The sequence below is a fragment of the Geotrypetes seraphini genome, chromosome 2, assembly GCF_902459505.1.
Source record: "Geotrypetes seraphini chromosome 2, aGeoSer1.1, whole genome shotgun sequence".
Classification (NCBI taxonomy): domain Eukaryota; kingdom Metazoa; phylum Chordata; class Amphibia; order Gymnophiona; family Dermophiidae; genus Geotrypetes; species Geotrypetes seraphini.
In genome coordinates, this window is record NC_047085.1 from 46,108,928 (window position 1) to 46,132,761 (window position 23,834).

At 45.8% G+C, this 23,834-nt stretch overlaps 1 protein-coding gene across 6 annotated transcripts in view; it reads right to left on the bottom strand.

Moving 5' to 3' along the window:
• Positions 1-23,834, bottom strand: part of DEPTOR (DEP domain containing MTOR interacting protein) — a 111,900-nt gene that overhangs the window by 15,583 nt on the left and 72,483 nt on the right. For 4 of the 6 annotated variants that reach the window (XM_033933071.1, XM_033933073.1, XM_033933070.1 and 1 more), the window contains exons 8-9: positions 20,317-20,387; positions 9,041-9,145 (exon numbers count right to left, since the gene is read on the bottom strand). In XM_033933071.1, the coding sequence (XP_033788962.1) occupies positions 9,041-9,145; positions 20,317-20,387 (176 nt within the window). Of the gene's footprint in view, positions 1-9,040; positions 9,146-20,244; positions 20,388-23,834 lie in introns of those variants that run through there. The other 2 variants (XR_004538278.1, XM_033933075.1) reach the window with 2 other exon arrangements.

Sequence of the window (23,834 nt, forward strand, 5' to 3'; positions counted from 1 at the left end):
CCAAGCAGCTTATTAATAAGCAAAATGAATAAATACATGTGTTAAACTTTACAAACTGGGGTTTTCACTGAGAAGCTCATGGAATGAACCATAATAGATTGAAAGCAGGCAGGACTAAATCACTGCTTGAAGTGTACCCCCCCCCCAAAAAAAAAAAAAAAAAAGGGACTAAAAATAGTGCAGTTCAATCAGTAGTCAGTGTGTCCAGATAAGTATCAGGGAGACAGCAGTAGTCTGTTAAGGAGCCCCACAGAGTTTAATGTAGTAACATAGAAAATGATGGCAAATAAAGACCTGAACGATCCATCCAGTCTGCCCATGAGTTATACCCATTACAAATACATGATTAAATTAACATCTCTTCTTTGATATTTCTGGGTCATAGACTGTAAAGTCCACCTAGTATTGTCCTAGGTTCCAAATGCTGAAGTTGCCATCTAATCAAGCCATTGTGACATCAATGCAGAGGTTGTCTCCTAGGCAGTGGTGGAATGAGGCATTATGACATCACAATCTCAGCTCTGGAATGTTGCTACTCTTTGGGTTTCTGCCAGGTAACATTGTAAATGACGGCAGATACACATACATGATTAAATTAACCTGTCTCTTCTTTGATATTTCAGGGTCATAGACTGTAAAGTCCACCTGGCATTGTCTTAGGTTCCAAATACTGAAGTTGCCGTCCAAGCTCACTCCAGCCTATCCAACCATCCTGTTTGCATGATATCTACCATAAAGTCTGGCCAGTAACATCCTCATATTCCAAGTTACTGGAGTTCCCATTGATGCCCTCCCCAGCCCACCCTACACCAAATAGGAAGTGAGAGACCTGAAGTGGTATCTTTCAGGAGTCAGGTGAGGAGAACTTCTCTTGGAACCCATGTCTAATGTTGTGAATCAAAGTCTGGGGAGGAAGACTTTGAGAGGTGTCTGCTGCCCTTTTTATGATCCAGTCTGAGAGGAGAAGTATAGAAGCATCCACCCATTCAGTGCTGACCAAGGAATCCAGAGAGGTGGAGGAGAACCACACTGAGGAATCCAGGTAGAAAAAGTGAGCCTATGGGGTTCTGGAAGCCCAGAGGAAAAAGGAAGCATGTTTGCCCAGAGAAGTAGAAGAGGGTCTGCCCAGAGAAAGGGACCCTATTACCCCCTATTCCACTGCACTGTACAAAATTCCAATTTTGCTGGATTATTTGTAAACAGGAGACGGTTTTGTACATTAAAGAATTAATTCTCCAAGCAAAGATTATTTTTGAAACATCACATTCACATCTGGAGTGTTTTTGTGACAAGAGAACTATGCATATAAACTTGAAGTCGGGAAATCCTTCCCCCTGACAGAGAATCCATGCCATGTTTTCCAAAGGAGGTTCATAGCAGCAGAGAATCCAATGAGCCCTATGAACCACACAACCCAAAAGTAAAATTATACTTGTAGCCTTACATTCCCCCATCCCCTGGTCGTCTTTTCTCCAAAACCTCATTCTCCTATTTGGCAGCCTGACTCTTTGTGGTTGTACCACTCAGGAACAGAGTACACCATTTTTATAAAATAGAGCGCCAGGGCACGAATGACCAGAGGTCACTCCTGCCCCCACCAGACACCAGAATGCCTTAGTAAGTGCCACAGGGACAACTTGGAAAGTAAAAGATTTGGAAAAGAGACTGGGGTAGGCTGACCAGAATGGTATGGGAGGGGAATGGGAAGAGGTTTGGCAAGACAGCACGTATACAAGGCTTTGGAGAAAAGGGATTAGGGATGAAAGGGCAATTTCTGGTTACATAGTCAAGCACCAGGTGGTGTGCAAAAGGGGGGAAAGAGGCAACTTGGTCTTTATACTAGGCTACCATGCCAGAGGAGATGTCTGAGGGGAGGGCATTTTTTAAAGCAGGCAGCTTTAAAAGATATTAGCTCCTTGACAAAGGCCTAGATTCACTAACCTTCCTTTCTATGTCCGATCCTTGGGCGATTGCAAGTAGGCCAACAAATTCACTAAAGGCTAGCATGCAAATGGGGGCAATTGGAGGAACTCCCCTCACCGACCACATGGATCGCTAGTGAGTGATCCTAAAGCATTATGGAGCTGCGAGTTGCTTTTTTTTATTACTTCGCGAGCCTGTGGTTTTAACCTGCTTTAAACCCACGGGTTAAAACCACGGGCTTGCACTGTGAGGGAAGGGCGGGAGAGTCGGAGCAGCGAGTCAGGGTGGCAAGACAAGATTCAGGGCGCAACGCAGCGAGTCAGGGCAGAGAGGAGAGTTGTGACTGAAAAAGGCAGGAGAAGTTGGCAGAGAGCGACTGGTCCCCATCAGTCATTTTCTAGTGTCTATTTCAACCTCGGTCCTTCTACACCAGCATTATTCAAAGCAAAGCTTGCGGGTCAGTGGTTGTGCCCAATTATATTCTGATTCTTTCCTCTCTCCTTAAAGAATGACATGAAGATGGTTTCCCGCGGTTATCCGCGGGGACGGGAACGGTGATGAATTTTGTCACCGTGTCATTCTCTACTCGTAAACCAAGGTACCACTGTAGTCAGACCTTCAGCAGTAAGACTGCAAACCGTTTTATTATGGCTCCCACTGTGCAAGCAGCAATCTGCAGCCAAGATTTTCAGTTGGCCTGCCTGTCAAATCATCTTCCATTTTTAAAATGTGCTGTTAAGATCTTGCAAGTTGATTAAGGGTGGGGGGTGGGGGGAACCACCACAGTTTGCCTCTCTTGAGAATTAACCGCTGAGAAACAACATCCATTTTCATTTTGCTGGCAGCGCTGATTAAGAAGTCAAGCTTTTTTGCTTTCTAAGGAAAAAAAAATCTGCTGCCAATATGGAATTTCAGGTTTTCTTTAAAAATACCCATGCATATTAAAGCCTTCCTGCACTAAAGAGAGTACACAGCTTTTGTTTCTACTGTAGATGAGATAAACTAGGTCATATAATCAACTGTACTGAGTGGGAAGATTTCATTTACTGTTTTGATTGAGAGAGTTTGCCCTTTCGTGAAGCAGGCCATGGTGTGCGGGAGTGATTTGTGCTCTTTGCTGAAGGGGGGAGGGAGGGGGAGGAGGTCACAGCTGTTCTGCTGCTAAATCTTTTCTTTGTGCATGATAATGTCCGAGCCAGAAACTGAAGTTGCGAGGTGATAAGTGCCACTTCTTTGCGTGCTACGCTCTCCCAGTATTGAACAAACTCCATGTACTCTGACCAAAGAACATTCACTTGTGTCGAGTCTGTTTAGCACCCCCAATCTTTTTGAAAAGTTGACTCCTGTGGTAACGGTGTATAACTACAGTTCTTTTTCACGGGGACAGCTGAAATTAAGATTACTGTGTGCATGAATGGGCACAGCTGTAAACAGTCAGAAACCAGAATGAAAAGAAATATTTCCTGTCCTGCTGGGTGCCGCAGGCCTGCTCAAAAACAATCTTTCAGCCTTAGGGTTACCAGACTGCCCCCCCTTTTGAGGACATGTCTGGGAGTCTGGACAGCTTTTCCAAAACCCGGCACTTTGCCCGGGTTTTGAAAAGCTTCCGACGTCGGGACGGCAATCCGCCAACGTGCGGATACAACGCGGTTGACGTCGCATGCACAACGTTATCGTGTCACACGCACAGGGTGTCAGGTCAAAAGCGCGCCGGGACAAAGGCGCGCCCAGACAATTGATTGCAGCGCGTGCCGCCGCGCCACTCTAAATTACTGTTTTTAGCGCTCCAACGGGGGGGCGTGGGGGGAACCCCCCACTTTACTTAATAGACATCGCGCCGCGTTGTGGGGGCGTTGTGAGGGATGTGGGGGGTTGTAACCCCCCACATTTTACTGAAAACTTCACTTTTTCCCTGTTTTTAGGGAAAAAGTTCAGTTTACAGTAAAATGTGGGGGTTACAACCCCCCATAACGCCGGCGCGATGTCTATTAAGTAAACTGGGGGGTTCCCCAACAAAACCTCCCATCGGAACCCCTAAAAACTGTAATTTAGAGCGGCGTGGCGGCGCGCGTTGCGCTCAATTGTCGGCGCGCGCTTTTGTCTTTCGCGCCATTGTCTATGAACCCATGCACAGATGCCGTCCTGATGCATGAACAGGTTAAGGAGGCGGGGTCGAGGTGTGTGACGTGGGCAGGGCTGGGGTGTGTGACGCGGGTGGGCCTGGGGGGTGGTCATAGGTCTGGATTTTCCTTCGGGAAAATCTGGTAACCCTATCCAGTCTCATCATGTTAAGTTGCTTACACATAGTACAGCCTCTGAACTCCAGAATGCAAATACTACCGTGAATGTTAGCAGTAAATTTGAGAGACTAAGAACAAATTCCACATACCCCGGCCTAGAAGTGAGGTTCATTACTGTTGTACCCATAGTTGCCTAGTGAGCCTGGGTTCATAATCTAAAGCGCGCGAGGACAAAGGCGCGCCGACAACCGAGCGCGGACAACTGAGCGCAGGACTTCATCACGTCGAAGAAAAACCGTATTTTAAAGGGCTCCGACGGGGGCTGTTGGTAGGGAACCCCCCCACTTTACTTAATAGAGATCGCGCTGGCGTTGTGGGGGGTTTGGGGGGTTGTAACCTTCCTCATTATACTGGAAACTTAACTTTTTCCACAGACTCCAACGGATTCAGAATGCCGTGGCCAAGCTCATCTTCGCTAAAAGTAAATTTGACCATGTCTCCCCGCTCCTGGCCAAGCTCCACTGGCTTCCGATAATCGCCAGGGTCCACTATAAATGCGCCTGTTTAGCTTTCAAAATCCTATATGGTATCCTCCCTCCCTTTATCCCTCTTTCTTGGAATTCCTCAAACCCTAATACCACCAGATCCTCCCACAAATTAAAACTATCCTTCCCCTCGCTAAAAGGCATTTCCCACACAGGAAAGCTAGGGACCTCCCTCCACTTCAAAATCACTGAGCTCTGGAACAACTTTACCTCCCCTCTTCGGAACTTGAGCTCTCTCCAAGTTTTCCGCAAACATCTGAAAACCTGGCTTTTCTCAAATATGTAAGTCTCCCTCCAACTTAGGAATCAAGGAAACTCTTATATCTTGGCATCCCAAGTCCTCTAAATTTTCTTCACACTTCTACCTCTAACCCTCTGTTGTAGTTCCTTCCTATTTCTCCTACTGTAAACCGCGTCGAGCTCTACGAATGTGGAGATGATGCGGTATACAAACCTAAGGATTAGATTAGATTAATGTGGGGGGTTACACCCCCCACGCCCCCCAACATGGCAGCATGAGGCAGCGCGATCCCTATTAAGTAGAGTGGGGGGAACTCCCCCCACCCCCCACCCCCATCAGAGCCCTTTAAAATACGGATTTTCTTTGGCGCGATTAAGCCCTGGGCTCAGTTGTCCGCGCTCGGTTGTAGGCGCGCCTTTGTCCTCACGCGCTCTTGACCCGTCACCGTGAGCATCAGAGCTAGGGTTACCAGCCGTCCAGGAATACCTGGACCTGTCCTCTTTTTTTTTTTTGAGGACTGTCCAGGTGCCCGGATGTTTGGTTTTTTTTTAATGGGGGAGTCTGTCCTGGTTTAGCTGGCTCTCCCGACTCCCCCACCTACTTCTCCCCTAGGCTGGCCACTGTAACTGAATCTTCAGGCAACCGGCAGTGGCAACGAGTAGAGCCTGGTGCCGGCACCCTGCCCCATAGCCTCCTCTCTGCAAGTCCCACCTACGTGGGAACAGGAAGTCGCCGCAGAGAGGTGGCTTCCGGGGCAGGCCGGCGGCAGCAGGCTCCCTTTGTTGCTACTGCTGGCTGGCTGCCTGAAGATTCAATTACAGCAGGGGTAGGGAACTCCGGTCCTCGAGAGCCGTATTCCAGTCGGGTTTTCAGGATTTCCCCAATGAATATGCATTGAAAGCAGTGCATGCAAATAGATCTCATGCATATTCATTGGGGAAATCCTGAAAACCCGACTGGAATACGGCTCTCGAGGACCGGAGTTCCCTACCCCTGAATTACAGCAAGCACGAGGGTAGATAGGAAAATTGCTTGAAGTGCCTGTGTGTAAACTGCTTTGAGTATAGTTATATAACTACAAAAAGGCATTATACAAGTCCTAATTCCTTACTACTACTAATCATTTCTATAGTGTTACTAGATGTACACAGCGCTATACACATTCTATTCAGGTACTTTCTCTGTCCCTACTGGGCTCGCAATCTAATTGTTTTGTACCTGGGACAATGGAGGGTTAAGTGACCAGGGACACAAGCAGCTGCAGTGGGAATTGAACCCAGTTCCCCAGGATCATAGTCAGCTGCATTAACTATTAGGCTAGTCCTCCACTGATGCACTATTTAGCCTCTAGCAGCAGTCAATCAAGCTCCCTATTATCTCTGGTCAGGCCCATAAACAATAAATAAACTTCAGGAGAAGATCTCATCTCACCTCCAAAATCAGTTTGAGATTCTCTTTCAATCCAGACCCAGAATTTCCTGACCAACGGACAGCCTCGCCTCATTTGGAAATAGGTGCCCAGTTTATCATACCCTCCAAATATAAATTTCTATGCTGCAGCCCATTAGTTGCTCTATCTTAAGGACTGATTAGAAGGATCTACTGCTCATGTCCCATTATTTTTTGAAATGAATTTAAGTGCTAAAGGCAATACAAAGCCCGTCCACTCTGACAAATCAAGTACTGCAATAATCTCTAAGCATAAACTTTCATTTATTTGCAACCAAGAGCTAAGAGAAACTAGTGAGGAGGAAAACGCCTCAGATCCCTTCCTTTCCCCTACAGCAGTGTCTCACAAACTTTCCACGCCGGCGGCACGCTAATCCCAGTGCCCCGGCCGGAAGGCACCCGGAAGTGCGCGGGTCATCGGCGCAACGACGTCACGTGCATGCATGATGTCAGCATGTTGACATTCGCGCGTGCGCGGCGGCCCACCTGGCCGCGACCCGCTTCGGTGGAGGTATCCGGGAGGAGGGAAGGTGCGGGGAGAGGAGGAGAGTCATCCGCGCTGGCTAACTGCCTACAGGACGTGCCTCTCGCCGTGAGAGGCACGTCCTGAAGGCAGTCAGCCATCGCGGATGACTCTTCTCCTCACTAGTGTGTCGCGGCACACCTGAAATCTCAGGAGGCACACAGTTTGCGATACACTGCCCTACAGAAATCAGGTGAGAGGTATGTTAGGGTAGCAAACCTCCTTGGCATAACAGCGCTAATCTTTACTCAAAACACAAAAAGCGCTAAAGACTACATTAGTTTATGTGATACGTGCCAAAACCAACCAATTCTAGTTAAGGGGAAAACAGAATGTGCAGAGAAATCCCCTGGGGGGAGGGGGGAGATTGAAGGTGGGGGGGGGGAGGCTGGCACTGGCTTTGCAAACAAAAGGGATTTAACTCTAAAGTGGCCCCTTGGTTGAATGGGCTGGTGTGCGTTTGCATGAGTGAGCAACCGGGTTCAGGCACCTGAGTGGATAGGGGACGTCTGCAAGTGTGTAGTTGTGGTCTGAGTGTGCAAGAATATAAGAGGGAGGTGTAAGCAGTGGTGTAACTAGGGTATGTGACACCCGGGGCCCATCATTTTTTGACACCCCAACCCCCCCCCAGATTATCATATTTTTGACACCTCCCCTTGGCCCATCATTTTTTGACACCCCAACCCCCCCAGATTATCATATTTTTGACACCTCCCCTCGGTCCATCATTTTTTGACACCCCAACCCCCCCCCCAGATTATCATATTTTTGACACCTCCCCTCGGTCTATCATTTTTTGACACCCCAACCCCCCCCAGATTATCATATTTTTGACACCTCCCCTTGGCCCATCATTTTTTGACCCCCCCCCCGGCCCATCATATTTTTGAAACCCCCCCAGCCCATCACTTTTTTGACACACACCCCTACCCTTGGTATGCCACTGCTAAATTTCGTAAAAGGCTAAGAAGCCTGCGGGAGCGGCGAAAGCGTCCTTTAAGGAACACCCTCCCAATCTGGCTCTATCCCGCCCCTTCCCCTGGTTTTTAGACAGTGACTGGGTGACGTTCAGTGTATGATTCTCTCCCTTTTCTCTTTCTGTCTGCTCTCACCTTTCTTTCCCCCTTCCACTTTTTCCTTTTAGTTCCCTCCTCTCTCGCCACCCCTTCTTTCCTTCCTATTTCTTGACTTTTTTCCTTTCTCTCTCTTCCAATTTGTTCCTCCATCCCTTTCTTCTACCACAAGTTCTGTCCCTCTCTCTCACAAACCCCCAAGTTCAAACTCATCCTCTACATTAGGGTTACCAGGCGTCTGGATTTCCCCGGACATGTCCTCCTTTTGAGAACATGTCCGGGGGTCCGGATGGCTTTTCAAATCCTGGCATTTTGTCCGGGTTTTGAAAAGCTTCTATCAAATCACTGTCGGGCAGGAGGGCTGGCAGCAGGGGGGGGGAGTCTAGGGTGGGGCTATGGCAGGGATGGGGCATGATGGGCGGGGATGGGTGGAACTGGTAACCTTCTCTATCACAACCTCCTCCTTGCTCAAACTCTCATACACTTTCCCTCCAAAACTCATTGCTTTTCTCCAGGGCTGGATTAATCAATAGGCCCAGTAGGCACGTGCCTAGAGCCCGATGAAGGAGGGCATCAACTTTGTTTTTTTCCAAACGGCGATGGGCCCCCTCCAGCATCGATCGGCAATGCGGGCCCCCCCGATTGGCAACGCGGCTCCCCCCTCCCCATCATCGACGGAAAGTAAGACAAGCAAGCAATGCGGGTAAGAAAGGCAATGGGAACTGTAATTTTGCAAGTGGGGCTGCTTGCCCAAAGCTTCCCTCTGACACAGCTTCCTGTTTCTGCCTGGGTGCTTCAGAGGGAAGCTTTGGATAAGCAGCACCGCTTACAAAATTACAGTTCTTGCTGCCTTTCTTACTCACGTTGCTTGCTTGTCTTACTTTCTGTTGATGGGGGGGGGAGGGGGGAGATCACGTACTTGTTTGCCTAGGGGCCCTCAACGAATTAATCCTGCCCTGCTTTTCTCTCATCTTCCTCCAGATTCAACCGTTCATCCAAATACCCAAAATATATCCCAAGAAGTCTTTCGGAAAGTGGAATTTTACCTTCATTCCAGCTGCTGCTGCAGGTCCACTGGGATCCACAGCTTGAATATAACAGGGTTTACTTCCACGTACAACAAATCCCCATCCTACTGCATCGCCTACAATCTGAAAGTGCAAAAAACAGGCAGGCCCATGAAATGCAAGAGAGAGATGGCCAAGACTGTTCTCTTTGCAAGAAAAACACATTTATACATGTTTACCATATCCTAATCTTCATTATCAAACTCAGTCGAGCTGGAACGTTCTTCTGTAGTCTGTCATAGGGGAAAACACCCTCCAGGGATTAAAGGCAAAGCTAGATAAGTTCCTGCTGAACACAGATGTACGCAGGTAGGCCTAGTCTCAGTTGGCGCTGGTCTTTGACTGGAGGGCTACCACGTGAGCAGACTGCTGGGCATGATGGACCACTGGTCTGACCCAGCAGCGGCAATACTTATGTTCTTATGTTCTTATTTTGCAAATAATCTTTTGGTTGAAATTCAAATTCACTCTATTCTACCTGGTAAAATATAGAGTGAATTTGAGCCAAGAATTTGCATAATAAAATCAGCTGAGTTTGACAATGAAGATTGTGGACTCCTCTTACAAAGCCACACTTGCGATTTCCGCACGGCAAATGCGAGGAAGCCCATAGCTGCACTGGGATCGATAGCACAGCTTTGTAAAAAGAGCTCCGAGTTTGTTAACTTGCTTGAAAATTTTGAGATTTGCCTGTTATTGTGTATTATATCCTAATGTGGTTTTTCATTAGTCTATACCAGGGGTAGGGAACTCCGGTCCTCGAGAGCCGTATTCCAGTCGGGTTTTCAGGATTTCCCCAACGAATATGCATGAGATCTATTTGCATGCACTGCTTTCAATGCATATTCGTTGGGGAAATCCTGAAAACCCGACTGGAATTACGGCTCTTGAGGACTGGACTTCCCTACCCCTGGTCTATACAAAGTATCACTAACTACTGACCAGTGAAAGGTATAAAATGACCAATTTCCTGGTGAAAAGAAAGGTTCAGGTATCAGACTACAGCTGATGTAATGACATCAAATGCATTCTCTTCTAATTATTAAGGGCTCCGTTTACAAAGGCACGCTAGCGGTTTAACGCGCGTAATGGCGTGTGCTAAACCGCCGGCAATGCTAGCTGCTGCTACCGCCTCCTCTTGAGCAGGCGGTAGTTTTTCAGCCAGCGCAGGGGTTAGCGCGTGATTAAAAGTTGCGTGGCTTTGTAAAAGGAGCCCTAAATTTATTAACAGCAGCAAGATTTATTGAGGTAATATTATTCTCCATGTTATAAGTGCTGCCAGTGTCTTCTTGCATCAGCCACACTGGTAGCCTAAATTTGATTATGTTTGCTGACAAACTTAAGAAGTCAATGGTGACAAATATTGACTCCAGGAGATGACAGTGATTAGATGAAGATTATATTCCTTCAGGGCAAAAGTAATAAATTCAATTTAATCTTGATCACATGATCTGGTCTAAATCAAATCAAGGTGGTTCTGGATAATATATAAATAGATTAATGCAGGGGGTTAGGTAAATGTTCTATTTTCATGGATTCGTAGCTCAGCATGCGTTTCTGTAAATCATTAACTTCAACGTCAAGAGTTAGTGAGAGAAGCTTCTCCCTTCAGGAGTCGGCAAAACCAGTAAAACCTTGTATCCACCAAGCCATCACAATCTCATTTGGGGATGTAATATAATGATGTGCTGGTTGGGGGAAAAAAAAAGGTTTAATCAATTCCTCATCAGGATGGGTGAAGCTGATGTGGCTTTAGCTTGAATATCAGGGCCTACATGATGGGGGTCTTTTAATCCGATATAGAAACATAGAAATATAATGGCAGATAAAGGCCAAATGTCTCATCTAGTCTGCCCATCTGCAGTAACTATTATTTCTTTCTCTCTCTAAGAGATTCCATGTGTCTATCCCACGCATTCTTGAGTTCAGACACAGTCTCTGTCTCCACCACCTCTTCCGGGAGACTGTTCCACGCATCTACCACCCTTTCTGTAAAAAAAGTATTTCTTGAGCCTATCACCTCTTGACTTCATCCTATGCCCTATTATTCCAGAGCTTCGTCTCAAATAAAAGAGACTCGACTCATGTGCATTTACATCACGTAGGTATTTAAACGTCTCTATCATATTTCTCCTCTCCCGCCTTTCCTCTAAAGTATACAGATTGAGATCTTTAAGTCTGTCCCCATATGCCTTATGACGAAGACCACGCACCATTTTAGTAGCCTTCCTCTGGACCGATTCCATCCTTTTTATATCTTTTTGAAGGTGCGGCCTCCAGAATTGTACACAATATTCTAAATGAGGTCTCATCAGAGTCTTCTTATTCAGGGGCATTAATACCTCCTTTTCCCTACTGGCCATACCTCTCCCTATGCACCCTAGCATCCTTCTAGCTTTCACCGTCACCTTTTCAACCTGTTTGGTCACCTTAAGATCATCACATAGAATCACACCCAAGTCCCGCTCCTCTGTCATGCACATGCCATGGCCTAATTTAAGTTAGCTAGATAAATTGTCTGGTTAATTTGAACTGGTTATTCAGACACTTAGCTGAACATTCCTGGTTCATGTTTATCGGAAAATGTATCCGGTTAAGGTTAAATTAGGTGTTTTTCCAATCAGACATAATTGTAGCAAAAAAATTGGCACTTGTATGAATAAAGGAGCTTGTAAGTGCCTTAGTGTACAAATGCAAATGAAGGTATTCACGTGGCAAGAACATGGGCAGGACGTCAGTATATCTCCAACTTTTGCATGTAGCTTACAAAATACTATAAATTATGCATGAAGATTTTCACACTTCGGTACACCTGCCACTGACAGAGAAGAAGTGGGAACACCTAAATGTACATGTGCCGATGCTGATTTATGCTAGTATTCTTAAACCGCATCTTGGTACTCAGATGCCATTATAGAATTAGCACTCAGTACAAGGGGTCCGGACGGCTTTTCAAAACCCGGCACATTGTCCTTCCTTGAGAGCAGGCAGCGGGGGGTGGGGCTGGGATGGGGCTAAGGTGGGACTGGGCATAAATGGACGGGGAGAGGTAGAACTTGGTGGGCCTGGGGCGGATCTCAGCTACCATGACTCCATTAGCCTAGCATTCTATGCAGCTCACTGGTTACCAGTCAAAAAGCGATGCTTCTTCAAAGCCCTGGTCATGACACACAAGAGAATCTACCAAAAAACCCCAGCCTACATAGCATCCAAGTTACGCCTATACACTCCTAACCGCCCCCTCCGCTTCAAATCAGAACAAAGACTCAGCATGTCGGTAACAAAAATCTCATGCACGAATACAGGATGTCCGGGGCGGTACTTGGAGAGACCTCCCATGAAAGAGACTTGGCAGTTCTGATCGACAAATCAATGAAGCCATCCGCGCAATGTGTGGCGGCGGCTAAAAGGGCGAACAGAATGCTAGGAATGATAAAGAAGGGGATCACGAACAGATCTGAGAAGGTTATCATATCGCTGTACAGGGCCATGGTGCGACTTCACCTGGAGTGCCGCGTCCAGCACTGGTCGCCGTACATAAAGGACACAGTACTACTCGAAAGGGTCCAGAGAAGAGTGACTAAGATGGTTAAGGGGTTGGAGGAGCTGCCGTACAGCGAAAGATTAGAGAAACTGGGCCTCTTCTGCCTCGAACAGAGGAGATTGAGAGGGGACATGATCGAAACATTCAAGGTACTGAAGGGAATAGACTTAGTAGATAAGGACAAGTTGTTCACCCTCTCCAAGGTAGGGAGAACGAGAGGGCTCTCTCTAAAGCTGAAAGGGGATAGATTCCGTACAAACATAAGGAAGTTCTTCTTCACCCAGAGAGTGGAGGAAAACTGGAATGATCTTCCGGAGGCTGTTATAGGGGAAAACACCCTTCAGGGATTCAAGACAAAGTTAGACAAGTTCCTGCTGAACCGGAACGCACGCAGGTAGGGCTAGTCTCAGGGCACTGGTCTTTGACCGGAGGGCCGCCGCGTGAGCGGACTGCTGGGCACGATGGACCACTGGTCTGACCCAGCAACAGCACTTCTTATGTTCTTATGAGATCCCTCCGAATGAGTACGGCGTACAAACAATCCTACAGCCATTTTCTACCTCAGCTATAGAACCGACTCCCCACACAGATCAGGTCGCTAGACTCACTAATGACCTTCCGCAGAGCAGTAAAGACCTTCCTCTTCCGCCAATCGGGCCATTAAAAACTGCCTTCTCAATATACTTCTTCTAGTACTCTTCACTATGACCAGTCTGGTCACTAGAATAAGCTCTGTTAAACTAAACTAAACTTTAAGTTTATATACCGCATCATCTCCACAGAAGTGGAGCTCTACATGGTTTACAGGAATTAATAAAGAAAGGAACGCCAATGTTAGTGTCTCCTGTAACCTATTTGTTGCCATGACTAGTCTGTTTTCAAACGATTGTGAATGTCTACTTTTAACCCATTCTGAGCTTCTGGGAGAACGGGATAGAAATTGAAATAAATAAAGTAAAATCTGGTAACCCTAGCTTGGGCATAAAAACACACCCCAGGTACGAGAAGTGAGAAGTGGGTGTGGGAGAACTTCTAGCAGGACTTTCATAGTGTCACTGGAAATCCCATGTCCTGGGCAGAAACATTGAGGACTTTGAGAAACAAAAGACTCTGGGATGTGAGGGATTGGGGTGGCTTTTACCGCCTGCTGTTTCCTAACACTCGAGTGGATTATACTGAAACTGGACTGGTGTGTGGCTTTTCTTTTTCCTCTTTGGGCTTTGATTTTGAGAGGAAAGAGTCTGAGATATAAATTGCTCACTCGGATAGTCTGAACTGTAAATATCAAAGTGTTTGTTGAGTTCCTGTTCAGTAAAGCAAGCTGAAGTTACTTGAGACTGCTGATTGTTTATTTGCTGAGAGTAAAATAAAGTATGCTCAGGAAAGAGTATTCGGTAGTATCGGAGGAAATCCGGCCCCGGCTTATACCCAGTTTGAAAAACAGAGACTTTTTTTTTTTTTTGTAGATCCTGGTCAGGGTACCTGACCAGAAGAGCTAGCTGGTGTCCTAAGACATCATTGAGGGTTACACATGGTATCAAGGCACCCACATTGTGGCACGTGGTTATAGAATACCCGCTGTGCATTTTTCTTTGACTTCCTGTCACTGTGAAGTGCACAACTTCCTCCACTTCAGGCCAAGATAACATATAAAAGTTTAGGGCGGCCTTGAAGGCTTATTTCTATGAGATTTTCAATGGTTGAGGGACCTGTGATGCCCGGTGAGACTATTGTTCCTAAAGTTTCAAATCTATTAACACTACAGGGACTACAGGGACCAGACGGACTCCACCTGACCAACAGAGGTAAGAACGTCTTCGGACACCGACTAGCCTGCCTACTTCGAAGGGCTTTAAGCTAGGTAAGTTGGGGGTGGGTACCCACTTTTACACCAGAACAGTAAGTAACAATCCTGAGGTGGCGAACCAAAACTCCGCTTCCAAGTCCGAGGTAAGTACCCTTACTACAAAAGATTCGCTAGGAGACACTTTAACTCATCAGGAGCTCAGTAAACACCAAGAGTGGAGAGCTATGTACGTTAACGCACACAGCCTAGGGAACAAACTTCTAGAACTGGAAACAAATGGTTAATGCAGACTTAGACATGGTGGCTGTGTCCGAAACATGGTTCACGGACTCTCATGGGTGGGATGTGACTATACCGGGATACAACCTGCTTCGCCAAGACAGAGAGGGTAAGCTAGGAGGAGGGGTAGCACTTTACATCAAAGAGCACATCAAGAAAACCAGGATCACGGATGTTAAGTATACTGGGGAATCCATCTGGGTAAACCTGGCCAGGGGCCGAGAAAAATGCCTGTACCTCGGTGTGGTATACAGACCTCCTAGACAATCGGAGGACAAAGACGCAGATTTAATTGAAGACATTGAGAATATCACCTTGCGGGGGGATGTTGTTCTATTAGGTGACTTCAATATGCCTGATGTAGACTGGAACACACTCTCAGCGACAAATTGTGACAGCAGGAGGATATTAGCGTCCATGAAGGGAGTACAGCTCAAACAAATGGTGCTAGAGCCTACTAGGGCCCAGGCCATCCTGGACCTGGTACTTACGAACGGGGAAAGTGTCTCGGAGGTCTCGGTGGGAGAAACGCTAGCCACCAGTGACCATAACATGGTATGGTTTAACCTTAGGAAAGGCTTCCCTAGATCCCATACAAGAACAAGGGTACTCAATTTCCGGGGCGCTGACTTCGAACGCATGGGAGATTTCATTCATCAGACACTACAGGTTCAAGAAGTGACCGATAATATGGAAGCTATGTGGTCAACCTTGAAATCGACCATTCAGGAGGCAACTGTCCGCTACATTAAATCGGTAAATAAACAACAAAGAAACAAGAGACCCAAATGGTTCACTGATGAGGTCTCGTACCGCGTCAAGGAGAAGAAAAGAGCATTTCTCTCATACAAACGCACCGGGGAGAAAGAAGCGAACATTGAATACAAGACAAAGTCCGCAGCGGTCAAAACAGCAGTCAGGGAGGCCAAACTTCGAATGGAAGAAACTCTAGCGAAGAATATTACAAAAGGGGACAAATCCTTCTTCAGGTACATTAGCGAGAGGAAGAAGAACACAAATGGTATAGTACGCCTTAGAACGCCAGACGGGAGTTATGTGGAAACAGATTCAGATAAAGCTAAACTGCTGAATGATTACTTCTGCTCTGTCTTTACCTGTGAGGCACCAGGACACGGGCCACAGTTGGAAACAAAGCAAAGCATGGAAGAACCATTTCAGAATTTTGAGTTCACAACTGCTGATGTTTACAGAGAACTGTCAAGACTCAAGGTGAACAAAGCCATGGGGCCGGACAATTTACACCCACGAGTGCTCAGAGAGTTATGCAATGTTCTAGCGAAACCGTTAGCCATGCTCTTCAATCTCTCCCTAAGTACAGGGAGAGTCCCCCTGGACTGGAAAACAGCTAACGTCGTTCCTCTGCACAAAAAGGGATGCAGAGCAGAGACTGCAAATTACCGACCAGTGAGTCTCACATCAATTGTGTGTAAACTCATGGAAACTCTACTCAAAGGTAAATTAGACACGATTTTGGATGAGGGAGACCTAAGGGATCCCCGTCAACATGGATTCACTAGGGGTAGGTCATGCCAATCCAATCTTATTAGCTTCTTCGATTGGGTAACGGGAAAGCTAGACCTGGGAGAGTCTCTGGACATAGTGTACTTGGATTTCAGCAAAGCGTTTGACAGTGTCCCGCACCGCAGACTATTAAACAAGATGAAGTCGATGGGTCTAGGCGAGAAGCTAACTGCATAGGTAAATGATTGGCTGAGTGGAAGACTTCAGAGGGTGGTGGTCAACGGCACCCTCTCTGAGACATCGGAGGTGACTAGCGGAGTGCCGCAGGGCTCGGTCCTGGGACCATCCCTTTTCAACATATTCATAAGAGACTTGACCCAAGGGCTTCAGGGTAAAGTAACACTGTTCGCCGATGACGCCAAACTGTATAATATAGTAAGTGAAAACAATCTTAAGGATAGTATGACGCAAGATCTGATCACGTTGGAAAACTGGTCCTCGACATGGCAGCTGGGCTTCAACGCAAAGAAATGTAAGGTCATGCATCTCGGCTGCGGAAACCCATGCAAAACTTACACCTTGAACGGAAAAACACTAGCTAGGACTTCAGAAGAACGGGACTTGGGAGTAATCGTCAGCGCAGACATGAAGGCTGCCAGACAAGTGGAGCAGGCCTCATCCAAGGCAAGGCAAATGTTGGGATGCATCAATAGAGGCTTCATCAGCCGCAAACCTGAAGTCATAATGCCGCTCTACAGAACCATGGTGAGACCTCACCTGGAATACTGTGTGCAATTTTGGAGACCGCACTACAAAAAAGATGTGCTTCGAGCTGAATCAGTCCAGCGAATGGCCACTAGAATGGTCTCCGGACTCAAGAATCTCCCATACGAGGAAAGACTGGACAAACTGCAGCTCTACTCTCTTGAGGAACGTAGAGAAAGGGGAGACATGATTGAGACATTTAAGTACATCACAGGTCGTGTCGAGGCGGAAAGCGATATATTCTTCCCCAAGGGACCCTCGGTCACAAGGGGGCACCCGTTCAAACTCAGAGGAGGGAAATTTAATGGTGACACCAGGAAGTATTTCTTTACAGAAAGGGTGGTGGATCAGTGGAACAAACTTCCGGTGCAAGTGGTCAAGGCCACCAGTGTACTCGACTTTAAAAATAAATGGGACATCCACGTGGGATCCCTACGGGGGTCGAGCTAGGGAACTGGGTCATTAGCACTCAGACTTGATGGGGTGGGTCAGAAGAGTGGGCAGACTTGATGGGCTGTAGCCCTTTTCTGCCGTCATCTTTCTATGTTTCTATGTTTCTAAATGTACTGTTTATTGTTTAATGAAAGCTTCTGTACCGCTTCATAGTCGGTTCAGAGCCGTTTACATGAGATTCTACAACAACGGTTCTATGTGAGAGCTTGAATAATAGTATACGAGGTATAATTTATGAGCTTCTGTAATGATGTTACTGCCTTTCTTAGAATCTATTATATCTGTTATTCTATCCAATCAGACAAATGGAGCTCTATTTCTTTTCTATTGCATTGTAAATTCTTTGACTTGCCTGTCAAGAAAGGCAGTATAGCAAATCTGAATAAACCATAAACTACCGTTTTTTCACGCATATAACGCGCTTGTTATACACGATTTTACAAACCGTGCATAACCATGTGCGTTATACGTGTGAGCGCGTTGTACACATTTTTTTTTTCATTCAAATCCGGCATTCCCCCTGCGAACCAGCATCATCCCCCCCGCTTGCGTCACTCCCCCCTCCCCTGCGATCCTACATCCCCCCCAGCACCGCAAAGACAACTCTTACCTGATTGGGCACTGGCACCGGCACCAGTACCAATGCACAGGATGTGCCAGTGCCCGAAGATCCTCCCTCGTTGGGTTGGGCTGGGCTGATAATCTCGGAGAGAGCGAGACCAGAAGGCTTTGAGCATGCGCAAATGCTCAAAGCCTAGTCCAGCCCGGCACAGGAAGAAGGAGGATCTCTCTCACACCCAGCCCAGCCCAGCCCAACCCAACGAGGGAGGATCTTCGGGCACTGGCACATCCTGTGCATTGGTGCCGGTGCCGGTGCCCAATCGGGTAAGAGTTGTCTTTGTGGTGCTGGGGGGGATGTAGGATCGCGGGGGGGGGGGGTGACGCGAGCTGGGGGGAGGATGCCGGTTCAGAGTAGGCGGGAGGAGGTTTTAGCATGCGCAGTATATGCGTGTGCGTGCTATATTAAACTTTTTTTACATAAATTTGTGTTCCCCGCGCGCTATACCTGTGTGCGCATTTTACACGGGTGCGCGGTATATGGGTGAAAATACGGTATATTCCGTAGCTATACAGTTAAAGTATACCATGATCTGGCATGCCTCGCTCCCCCTTTTAAAAAACAAAAAAAAACAAACAGCTATATTTGACCTGGATAAGTTGTCATGTTTACCAGCTTGTGTGGCAGTTGCTTTACAATAGAGAATGACGCGGGGACACATTTGTCCCCGTCCCCACGGGAACTCGTTTTCCTGTCCCATCCCGGAGAATTATTTTCCTGTCCCTGCCCCGTTCCAGCAAGCTCCATCCTCATCTGCACAAGCCACAAACACTTTAAAATCATAAGTATCCGAGGCTTGTGCAGATAAGGCAGAACTTACAAGAATGGGGCAGGGGCAGTGACAAAACTCATGCGAACGGGATGGAGAAATTGAGTTCCTGCAGAGACAGGGGAAAAGTTACCCAGTCAAATTGTTTGAATATATTGATCTTCGTGCAGTTGACCAGAATGAAAATATCCAGCACCATAACATCTGATTGGGCAGAGATGGTCCAGGGCAGTGTATCCCAAGCTAGTCCTGCAGGGAGACACACTAGTTGTGTCCCGCTTTAAAGTTTGATCGGTTTCATTACATCCTGAGGCAGCAGAATTGTGAAACACTTGCCACCATTGGTGTACCGATCAATTGAAGATAAGTTGATTTGTTTCATCTATCTTTTTTCAGAGTTTTCACCGCACAGCACAGAGCTTTTTTTCAATCAACAGAAAAGGTTTTCTTTTAATGCCAATGAGGTTATTGCTCAATCACCTTTAAACCACCATTGTGGAGGTGGGAGGGCCCGTTTCTGAGCCTTTTTCCTTCCCTGCACTTTTTTGTAGGGCCCGTGCCATCTGGTACTTTCAGACTTTGCACCACATAGAAACATAGAAATCGACGGCAGATAAGGGCCAAGGCCCATCCAGTCTGCCCACCCTAATGACCCTCCCCTGCCTTTACTTTGCGAATAGAACCCACGTGTCGATCCCATTTGGCCTTAAAATCAGGCACGCTGTTGGCCACATATGTGAAAGAGTTATTATTGACCTGGAGTACTCCCTTGCCAGTCAGGTTTTCAGGATATCCACAATGAATACGCACGAGATCAATCTGCATACACAGTCTCCATGTATGAAAATCTATGTCATGCACAATCATCGTGAATATCCTGAAAACCTGGCTGGCAAGGGGGTACCCCAGGATTGATTTGGGAAACACTGGCCGAGGGCAACACTGCTTCAAGGGCTAAAAGTAAAGATATTAACGGATTGCAATTTTTACTCAACACCGTGTAGTACAGTGATATTTATACCAGGGGTGTGGCAAGGGGTGGGCCTTGGCCCCTCCATTCTGAAATCTAGCCCAACCAGTAAGCAGCAATAGAACAGACAAAGGCCCTCTTTTACTAAGCCATGGTAGAACGCTCATCGGAATTCTAAGAGCATCGGAGCATTTACTGCTTTGGGTCACGATAGAAGCCTCTACCGCAGCTTAGTAAAAAGGGTGGGGAAGGAAAGAAAATCTGGAAGTGGTGCCAACATCTAGACTAACCCACATTAAATCTCAGGCCTCCCCAAACAGTCGGTGCCGGTCACGCCACCGCTCAACGCAAGGTTAGGCAAACTAGATGGACCATATGGTCGTTACCTGCCTCATTTTCTATGTTAATTCTACAGAAGTGAGGAGCAGGCAAGCCAGGACTGTTCCAGAAAGCTTCTCAAAACAGTCCCTGATAATAATTTAAAATAGCCAGTACATTTAGTCTTATCTTTTCCCGACTGCCAACGGAAGTGCATATCATGTGCCGTACGTGAAGCAATCAACATACTGTAAGAGTCTTCCTCAAGTATGGGGCCCCTGGAGTCAAAAGTTCATCGGGAGTCACCGACTTCTTTAGCACTGCGGAAGTAGAAAGAAAGCATTGTATGGAAAAGGAAACTTTCAGAGCACACTAATGTCATACAGTGGTCTTTTCCCCCTTAAAAAAAAAAAGATTGGTAGACAAAGTAGGAGCTCCTTGTAAAGACAATTGGTTACAGCTCATCTAGACTACCTCAGCTTAAAGAAAGATGATGCTTGCAGGAAAAGTATAGTAAGGCATAGGTTTTAGGCCCAGATTTATGAAAAGGCGCTATTAGGAACCATACATTAACATGAATTAATATGCATTACTTATCACAGGTTACATTTTATGCATTGCGGCCTATTTACTGATAGTACATGTTAAAAAGCATTAGCGCATGGTAATAGAGAATGACACGGTGACAAAATTCATCACCGTCCCCGCAGATAACCGCGGGAAACCATCTTCATGTTATTCTTTAAGGAGAGAGGGAAGAATCAGGGTATGAATGGCCACAACCACTGACCCTCAAGCTTTGCTTTGAAGAATGCTGGTGTAGAAGGACTGAGGTTGAAACAGACACTACAGAATGACAGTCTCTGGTATCCAGAGCAGATATTGTGATGTCATAATGCCTCATTCCACCAGTGCCTAAGAGCCAATCACATCAGTGATGTCACAATAGCTTCATTATCCTTGGCTCACATAAGAATCAGAGTATGAATGGCCACAACCACTGACCCTCAAGCTTTGCTTTGAAGAATGCTGGTGTAGAAGGATTGAGGTTGAAATAGACACTAAAAACGACATGGGATTATTTCCCGCGGTAATCCGCGGGGACGGGAACAGTGATGAATTTTGTCACCGTGTCATTCTATACATGGTAACACACATAACTAAATCTAATTCTCAAGTCTTCCCATGGGCCCCAAAAGCAATCTTTGGGGACTGCAACTCAGCTGAGTTTTTTAGGATTACCACAGTGTGAATATGCATATGGTCTATCTGTATTCAAGTTCCGAGTCTAACCAATTTGGCTGAATGGCACCGATAATTGAAAATGCCGTAAAAAAATAATTTTAAAAAAATGATCTGGTAGGCACCTATCATTACTAGAAAGTAGGCAGGGTTAGGGGCGGATTCTGGGCAGAGTTTGGGTGTGGTTTAACTTAGGCGTACTCATTTAGGCCATAAATGGGAGTGTACCTAAGGTTTTGATGCCTACTAGCATTTCAGAACGCTTAGACACCACTAGGTGCAATTTTATAAACAGTGCCTAGTGAATGACAGATTTGCATATGCAAATCTCTCTCATGCCTTTTCATTATTTCATACACCTTAAAGAGCTATACATCTATTCCCCATTCAACCAATCAAAATTTATTTCTTACTTATAATTTCCCATAAATCACCAAAATTTCATATGATTTCATATAAACCCAATTGTACATAAATATGTCTAATAAATGTATCTAACTATCCACCCCACCCAATAAAAGTTCATATCAAACTTGTATCATTGTCCATCTGTTGAACTTCAAAATCTTCAAATGTACAATTGTGGTTTATATGAAATCATATGAAATTTTGGTGGTTTATGGGAAATTATAAGTAAGAAATAAATTTTGATTGGTTGAATGGGGAATAGATGTATAGCTCTTTATGGTGTATGAAATGATGTTTTAATATATGAGAGCTATTGAATAGGCATTATAAATCCCATTGTTATTTAATAAATGCCTATTCATTAGGGATATCCTGAAAACCCAACTGGCTGGGGGTACCCCAGGACAGGTTTGAGAACCACTGGTCTAGGGCAGTGTTTCTCAACTCGGTCCTGGAGTTCCCCCTTGACAGTCTGGTTTTCAGGATCCAGAATGAATATGCATAAACTTGATTTGCATATAGTGCCTCCATTGTATGCAAATTTCTTTCATGCATATTCCTTATGGATATCCTGAAAACCTGACTGGCAAGGGGGGTACTCCAGGACCGAGTTGAGAAATACAAGTCTTGGGGAATCAGATGGCAAGACAAAACAAAAAGGAACAATAGTCTCTGGCTGTCACAGGAATCGTTGGTCAATGCAAATTTTATTAAGTCAAATATCCAAATTTAAAGTCATCAGCACTCACATTCCTTTTTACTAAACCGTGATAGCGTTTTTTAGCGCAGGGAGCCGCGCTAAATGACCCGCGCGGCTCCCAACGCTCATAGGAACTCTGTGACCGTGAGGAGCAACACAGGTCATTCAGCGTGGCTCCCTGTGCTGAAAACCACTATCGCGGTTTAGTAAAAGAAGGCCTCAATGTATCTGAATTGCAAAAAATACCAATTGCTCATGAAAATAGCACTGTATACCATAAAAATGGAAACATATATTGGACCCAACATGGTCCGTGTTTCAGCGTTCTTTGCCTTCGTCAGGGGTCCTAATATGGTCAGTCCAGTGGTGTAGGGTGTGCCTCCTCACATTTTAAGATGGTTTTATCTTTATTGAAAGTCACACACTTTGGCTTCATAGTACAATATCAGTCATGTTGCTCATTGTTTGCATCTTAAGTCATATATGAAGGCGACATATTAGAACCCCTGACAAAGGCAAAGAAAGCCAAAACACAGACCATGTTGGGCCCAATATATGTTTCCATTTTTATGGTATACGGTGCTATTTTCATGAGCAATTAGTATTTTTTTGCACTTCAGATACATTGAGTGCTAATGTCTTTAAATTTGGATATTTGACTTAATAAAATTTGCATTGACCAATGATTCCTGTGACATCCAGGCTATTGTTCCAATTTTTTTTGTCGGGGCATTTTAGAAATAAATGTTCTGGGATCTCACTGCAAAGTAGAAGGGCGGGGAAAGGGAAGGAAGAGGACATTTGAAATCTGTGCCACTTGTATTTCTAACATGTCTATGCTGTGTGATGACCAACATGAATGAAGAAAAAACATAGGTTAAAAATATTGTACCGACAATTATTTAATTTGTAATAAAATATCAAAGAAAACCAAGCATAATATATATCTTAAACATAAAGATATATGGGAAAAATCCATCGAGTACAGCAGTAAAGCAAACCTTACCGATTTGGGATTATCATAAAATTATACATGAATTTGTAGTAGTAACAACCATGCTTTTATTAAGTTAACCATTAATGGTTATGAATGGTTTGTTTAGAAACTTAGGGCTCCTTTTACGAAACCGCGTTAGCGGTTTAACGCATGTAATAGCACACGTTAATTTTCCAGCCGCGCTAGCTGCTACCGCCTCCTCCTGAGCAGGCGGTAGTTTTTCGGCTAGCGCGGGGCTTAGCGCACGCTAAAAAGTTGCGTGCGATAAAGCCACTAACGCGGCTTCATAAAAGGAGCCCTTAGAAACAGACGGCAGCAAAAAGTTGTAGGCGATACTGTAGCTCACAGCGTTCCAGTCTTTTTCTGGTTGTGACCCCATGATTACAATCTGGAACCACCTGGAAGTGCAGAATAATGAGG